This window comes from Pinus tabuliformis, chromosome 5_1 (genome assembly GCF_031772625.1).
Source record: "Pinus tabuliformis cultivar Carrire ecotype Pingquan chromosome 5_1, CPIR1, whole genome shotgun sequence".
Taxonomy (NCBI): domain Eukaryota; kingdom Viridiplantae; phylum Streptophyta; class Pinopsida; order Pinales; family Pinaceae; genus Pinus; species Pinus tabuliformis.
Window position 1 is genome coordinate 690,260,049 of NC_142305.1, and position 7,573 is coordinate 690,267,621.

Genomic DNA, 7,573 nt, shown 5'->3' on the forward strand with positions numbered 1-7,573 from the left:
AATTTCTTTTCTCGTGCTTGATTGGGAGTCTCCTCCTACATAGTCAAACGACCTTAGTGCTCTTGATTAAATACAAGTTCCATACCCTAGTACCCTAGGTGCACTTGATTATTAGGAGTCTCCCCTGCATAGAGGGCTCGATTCTCTTGATTAAATACAAGTTCCATACCTTAGTACATGACAAAATCCAATGGAAACATTGCAATCCCCCCAATCTTGAAATCCTGAAAAACAGATAAGTTTGCTGGATTTTGAGTGAGATCTAAAATTTCACTTTTACTTTAAGAATTTAACATTACCATGAACTGCATATCAACACTAGGGCCATAGGCTTGAACATCAGGTTGCCCTACTAAAAAAAATCCTCTTTTTTATAACTTGAGAGAGGCATCTAGAAGCATCCAAAAGATATTTTAGTCGTCGAATAAGAAATTAGAAGCAAAAAAAATAAAAATAAAAAATAAAACATCAAGTGTTAATTGAAAACTTCGTCGTACGGCCTGGAAACTTGTTTTTGGCCATACTGGGCACATTTCCACAGCGTGAAATGGGCCAATGTGATTGGAAACGAGTTTCTAGGCTGTACGATACGAGTTTCCTCGTTTCCGTTTCGTTTCCAGCCGAAAACGGACCCTTAGGCCACGTTTCTTGCAACTTAGCTTTCATGTAATAAAGGACATTAAAGGCAAAAATAAGACCAAGGTCATGAGACATGTATTCCAAGCTGAATGAACGGGGGAAACATTATAGTGGGCATCACTTATGTTTTATTAATGGCTATGGAAATTGGCAATGGTATTGGCAAAGAAAAAAGAAAATAAATGACAATTAATTGAAGGAATAAAAAAGGAAAATAGGAGAAAATGAAGATGAAGAGACACAAATATGCATGCTAAGGAAATTAGAGAGAAATTAGAGCAAAATGAAAGAAAAAGGAAAAAGGAAAGGAAGAGAGTAGACATCAATGATAAAAAGCCATCAGAGAAACAGTTTACAACTTTTGTTAGTTTTAGCTTTGGATCAATTTTAGAGAGAGAGAGAGATCTCCAGGAGGAGAACAGGAAAGCAAGCAAAGGGAAGCAAAGGAAAAGCAAAGGAAAGCAAGGGAGCACAAGGAAAAGCTTGGGACAATAGCTACAGTGGGAAGACCTTGGGTAATAGGTTGCATGTGTGATTTCCTTGATAGGATTTGAATGCGTGGTACATGAAATTGGTTGTTTGGTTCATTTGTTGTCATTGGCATGGGATTTTCTTGGATTGATAGTGGTTTCAAGTTTCAACCTTGCCTTGCCATTTCCTAGATAGCCATGGTGTGATGGGATTCATTTTTGGTTGAGCTTTGGATTGCCGGAAGATTTTGGATCTGGGTGAAGTGGTCTCAGCTAAATCCCAAGGGTTGGGGGTGGAGATGGTTTTCTCCGAGAAGCCCTTGATAGGTGGTAGGAGACATAAAAATTCCTCTAGGTATGGTGAAGAAATTCCGAGGTATCCAAGCTTGTGTTGGTTTGGTGATTTCTGGACCGGTTTAGGTGAAATGGTTGAGGGTTGAGGTGGTTTAGCCTCTAGAAGCCTTGGTTGGTTTGTTTTGATTTATCCCATCAGATCCCACATTCATGCTTGGAATATGGCATGGGGGTGATTGGTTAAAAGAGAGATTTGGTTCAACCCAATCTATGGTCAGGTGGTACATGGAAGTCCTTGACTTGGTTGACATTTGCATATGTATTTGCGTGTTGATTCCTATTGAGAACAATGAAAACAATTTCTGATTTTTATGTATTATTTTATGACTGGTTTGTCATGTTTTTATTCTGGTTAAATGTTGGTTATATGCATGTTTATGTTTCCTATTTTATGATGTGCTCTTGTTATGGATCCATGCCATGGTTTAATGAGTTCTTGGTTAATTAATATAAATGCATAGGCTAATGTATGTTCTTGCAGCTTTCTTGGTGATTCTTTGATGAAACTATGCATTTATGGCCCACACCTTGACTGCAAAGTGTTTGTCTAAATGATTTCCATGTACTTGTTAAGTTTGAGCAAGGATCGAGTCAAGAACAGTGAGTAATGACTCCTGTAGGTGATTGAGATGATTCTAAAAGATTCTGGGCAGTTGGCCTAGAGCTGATCCTAAAAATCCGGTTCAAGGTTTCTAGCCGCATCCTCTGAACAGGGAAATTTTGGCTGCAACCGCACGGAGGAAAGCTTGTGCGTGCAGCCGGAGCTTTCTAGCTGCATGCACAACTTGGCATGCTTGCGGCTGGGAGGTAGAGTCTGGTAAAAAGAAGTTCCAGCTCAGGGTTTGATCCCCAGAGGTTGTTGGCTGACATCTGGGTGATTTGGTGTTCCTGAGAGGTATAAGTAAGTTTCCGGTTTGTAGACCCTCCACTTCCATAATTGGAATTTGGAGGTTATGTCATGTCATAGTAACACTCAGCTTATGTTTACCTTGGAGAGCTTGTAAAAGCGAGCAAATGTGGGATGGGGTGTTACAGAGAGGGTCGAGATCTTTTACTGTGTATTTTCTGGAACAAATTCTTGTATGTCTGCTGTAAAAAATATTTCTCCTGAAGCTGAATAAGAAGCCCAATGTTTGCTGGTTTTCCCCACACTCCCAGGGTATATCTGTGTTATTCTCTATTGCATGTGATCGCATGTGATTGGTTTCATATTTTTGCTTCTGCTGTTTATTTGGTTAAAAACCCAAAATATTTATTGTTACAAATCAGATTAGAAAGCATTGTTTATTTCAGATCTTTGATCATTTGTTGAGATGGTAAAATTGTAATTGGGTTTAAAGAAATTAACACTAACACGAACACCATCAGCCATATTGGTACCATATTAAAACAACTGCCACTAGCATCACTCACTCAAGCACATAGGCAATCCCTTGCTGCTAACACTCACATCAACACAGCCTTTCTGCCTCTAATTTACTGCCTGCATGGAGAACCCTTCACAGCCAGGCTAAGTTTTTGTATGGGATTCCCTCGCTGAGCTACAATTTTGGTATAGGTTGCCCACTTCTGATATATCTTCTCATCTCAGGAATAAATCCCTACCAGCAGTAAATAAGCTTCTCACATATCAATAACCAACTCAAGATACAACGTCTACTCAACAGTGTCCCTCGTATGTGCTCATGGTCACAAGCAGCCAGCCAAGGCTCAGTATAATCAACATAGCACCAGCATACCAACTGCATGAGGATGATATTTTCAAGATGGAAAAGACGAAACAAGCTTGCAAGAGTACAAATTGAGGAATATATAGTGAGACATATATGGGATTGTGAATTGTCAATTTTATGTTTAAGGCTTTTTCCACTAGCCACCATTCAATCATGGAGGATATGTTAGGGAAGTGGCACATTGCAGGAAGAAATTTTGAAAATTTCCTTCTTTTTTTCTCATCTCTTGTCATATCACAGTCCCCCTCTTTTTTCTCCCCTATGGCATCCATTTTTATGTTCCTTTTCTATCAAATTTCAGCCTTTCGTATGTTCGTAAGTAATTAATTACATTTCTTAGTGGGGCCTTGGCCTCAGGCTCCCACTAGGAACCTTCACAGCATACATCCGTAAAAATTTACATCACAGGGTGTTCTCTATGCAAGCCCACCTGGCTTGATACCCAATCAAAATGTCCATGTATGCACAATGCAGGGGTCAAAAGTGGATTATGACAATTGTCCGAATTCCACAGCCCAGATCTGCTTAAGTAGGTTTACCCAATAGAATAGAAAATAGTAATTCATCATGTTGTTATTTTATGGTACCCTACCCCTAATAATTACTAGGTTGTTTGCAAACTACAAATTTGTGTATTATTTGTCATTGTATTTATCAACCTCAGCATACGGTTTGTGGAACCTTGCACAGGTGATCTTGTTGGAACTTTGTAAACATATGCAAAATAGTTATGTTTGATTTTGTTTTTTTAAACTTTTGTGAAAAGACTGATGGTATTCCATCTTTTATATTCTATGAAACAGAAAATGATTATTTCATTCTGATGTAAGGATATGCAGCATGTATAAATTTTTTGATTTCCTTTTTGCCTTTTTTTTCAACCTCTTTTATCATTCCAAGCTTATTGCAGCCGAGGTGTGATTTGTTTGTTAGCCTCTACATGCATTAGACTGATTGCTGCTGACATTGCAGGCATAGATGGACAGGACGATATGAAGCTCATCTTTGGGACAAAAGTACTTGGAACCAGAACCAAAATAAAAAGGGCAAGCAAGGTAAGGGATAGACTTTCTCATGCATGTTAGAAGCCAATGGTAAGCAGTGGTGTTTAGATAAAAAATTATAATGCCTGGTAAAAGTCCTTTCAATCCATAACGGTGAGGATTATAGGAGGTCAATGTTTTAACTTTTAAGAAAGTGAATGCTCCTTTGTTCTGGCATTAGATAATTTTGTCTGTCCTTGAAATTTAATTCCAATGAGTTAGGTCCACATAGACCCTGTGGGCTTCAGAGCAGGATATCAATCGTACAAACTTTCTTTGTTTTTGTGAGCTTTTGTGGAATTAGTTGAAACATAATCTATAGCTCTATAGCTATGAGATAGTCTGGAAAGGTGTTTACAGTTTACTGAATTCTGACCTTGTTTGAAACAGAAGGTGTTTTCTTTGGCATTTTGGTATGTTTTGAGGGCAGCTTCTAACTTAATTCTTTTGTCTCTGTTTTGGTGTTCTTGCAGTGTACCTAGGTAAGTTTTATCTCTGATTTTGAGGTTTTTCTCATCTGATGTTTTTGTTTGATTGCATGATGGTTGTCAATTTAGCATTTGCATAGTTCTAACTGTATTTCATGTAAATTTCAGGTGCCTATGATGAGGAGGAGGCTGCAGCCAGAGCTTATGACCTTGCCGCTCTGAAATATTGGGGTCCTGGAACTCTCATTAATTTTCCTGTATGATAGATTTCACAATATAAACTGATTTCCAATTCTAGAAATCTGAATTATGGCTGAAGTTAGCCCATTGATCTGCATTGCGTCTTATATGAGAGTACTCGGAACATTGTGCAGGTTAGTGACTATGCTAGAGATATTGAAGAGATGCAGAGCATATCAAGGGAAGATTTCCTGGCTTCGCTCAGACGGTAAGATGTAAAGGTTACCCTTTTACAGGATAACCAAGCTTGTTTATCTGTCATCATGGTGGCTTGAAAAACATGCAAATGCTGAGTAACTGAGTTTTATCTGGTGTCTCACATTTCAGGAAAAGTAGTGGGTTTTCAAGGGGAATGTCAAAATACCGTGGCCTGGCCAAGTAAGTTGTGAAATTCAAATTGTGGAAATTATTTATTTTTTAAAATGCCTTCCTTTTGGCAGCAGAGGGTTGTTTCAAGAAAAATAAACACTTGTCAGTGTGAATTTTGAAGGTTACTTATTACTGTAAATCTGCGCCAATTAAAAAAACATGCAACGATTATAATCTTAACTTCCAAATTTCCAATGCAATATCATTCCTAGGAATCCATTGCTTGTATTTGGATATCAAGCAGGGAAATTGGGTCCTATGTAGTGGTGTATGTGGGTATTGGGCATTAATAGAGAGGAGTCTTATATTTCCTATGCCTTGAGAATATGTAGCAGTTACAGCTTCTCCTGCTGCTCCATCACAGGTAATTTCTCTTGCATCTATATGGTGTGTTAAAACTTAAACGCAAACATAACGGTGGTTAGGATCTCAAAGTACTAGTTATAAGTGGTGATGAGGATCTCTAAGTACAAGTTCTATATTAGATTTTACTAGTTTCTAATCCTACTACCTAAACATAAACATAAGGCTCTCTAAATTCTAATTCTATTTAATAATTTTTCAAGTTGTGCTGGTTAAGCCTGTGTTAGACATTTTTAAAAGGGCTAGTAGACAGCAAGATTTAGTCATGTTTCAACTTTCAGGAAACTATATTTATCTTCGAACAATGAACAAATACAGGGAACAGGCTTTGGGCTTGCAATTATATCCTGTAACCAATTTATATCGGTTGTTGACTCTCTCTGCCAGGCAATCACAAACTGGTAAGTGGGAAGCAAGCTTTGGTCGAGTTCTTGGGAACAGATATTTCAGCATGGGAAGCTGTAGTAAGTTTTATGGCTTTCTCATTATTCTCAGAATAATTTTCATGAAACAGTTTTGTGATGCTGCAACTAAACATTTTTTGGACAGATCTTGATTTGCACTTTTTGAGTCCATAATGCAAGCATATGAAATGCCTCAAAGCTGTGATTCCTGTGTTAGAACTATGCAATCTTACTGATGGTTTCTCTCGTTCAGGTACAAGTGAGGAGGCAGCAGCAGCATATGAGATGTCACAAGGTGAATACAGAGGTTTTGGTGTGGTCAGAAACATTGACTTGAGCAGCTACATCAGGTGGTGGCAGCCAAACAAATCGCTTGAGGTTGAACCTTCTGCACCCAGACATATGGATGAATCACATTCTATCTCTGAAGAAAGGCATACTCAAGGCGAGGAACCAGAGACACCACAGTGGCCAGGTCAGGCATGTGAGCCATACCAATTGCCTTCTCTAGGTGTGCCTAATAATGGAAAACATAACCCTTCCCCAGTGACTGCTCTAAGTGTCTTGCATCAATCTTCATCATTCAAGCAGATGCTTGAAAAGGCATCTGCGAAAAAAGGTAAAAGTGATCAAGATATGAATGCCAATGATAATCCAGAAAATATACAGTTGGAGAAGGGCAAGGGAAAGATTCTCCTAGCAGAAGACACGACTGGTTCCAAGGAATTTGCATATCAGCCTTCTGGTCAAACGAGTACAATATTTCCTTTTGCTCAAGTGCAGCCTGTGCCACCAATTCAAGATTGCAATACCACAGCCCCTGCATCTGACTCCCTTTGGACCAATTTTGTGCCAACGACTGGTGGAGTTGCTCTAGCAAATGCTGTCAGCATTTGTTGAAGGCATTATGTTTTGTGTACATATCTTGGACCATTTAAAGAGTAACCTTTACTTTCTTTATGCCAGGTAGTCATGTTCTTTAGTATACATCATGTACAGATACAGAGTCAAACTTTTTGATGATTTAAGAATACTAGTCCCTGCAATGGGTGTTTTCAAAATTTTGTCAACCCTAATCGTGGAGATTGGAATGGGCCTCAAAAATGCCTTGGATAATGCAGGTTTCAAGTTGAAAACACAAATGTGTTATACAGTAAAATCAACTTCTAGGTCTAATCTTTAAAAAGCATGCAAGTTGTGTCTCTTTTTAAATTTTTAAAATTTTTAACATGTAACCAATCACCTCACCCACCAGCCAATAAGCAAGGGTGAGATATCCTTCATGGTTCATGAAGATAAGATATGCCTCGAGTGGGATTTGAACCTTGGTGAGGAAAATAACAATTCTTCCTCTCAACCACCTTATTTAGACACAACGAATATACAGGCTTTGTCTGTAGGTCATGGGAGGAATAAAAAATGACAAGAGTGCAAACACTGAGAGAAAGGGGTTTTGCTATCTTGGTTTACCCTGCAAGACACTAAAGGCACCGAGAAAAATCTTCTGCAATGGTGAGATCATGCTTTTCA

The 7,573-nt window shown here is 38.6% G+C and overlaps 1 protein-coding gene across 1 annotated transcript in view; it reads left to right on the plus strand.

The window, feature by feature from the left end:
* The window catches only part of LOC149166823 (Integrase-type DNA-binding superfamily protein), a 46,921-nt gene extending 39,693 nt beyond the window's left edge, over positions 1-7,228 (plus strand). Inside the window, exons 2-8 of the mRNA XM_089432758.1 lie at positions 4,169-4,251; positions 4,713-4,721; positions 4,836-4,924; positions 5,042-5,115; positions 5,235-5,285; positions 6,027-6,103; positions 6,297-7,228. Of these exons, the coding sequence (XP_089288884.1) occupies positions 4,169-4,251; positions 4,713-4,721; positions 4,836-4,924; positions 5,042-5,115; positions 5,235-5,285; positions 6,027-6,103; positions 6,297-6,943 (1,030 nt within the window). The 3' untranslated portion in view covers positions 6,944-7,228. The remainder of the gene's footprint in view (positions 1-4,168; positions 4,252-4,712; positions 4,722-4,835; positions 4,925-5,041; positions 5,116-5,234; positions 5,286-6,026; positions 6,104-6,296) is intronic.
* The last annotated feature ends 345 nt before the right edge of the window (positions 7,229-7,573 follow it).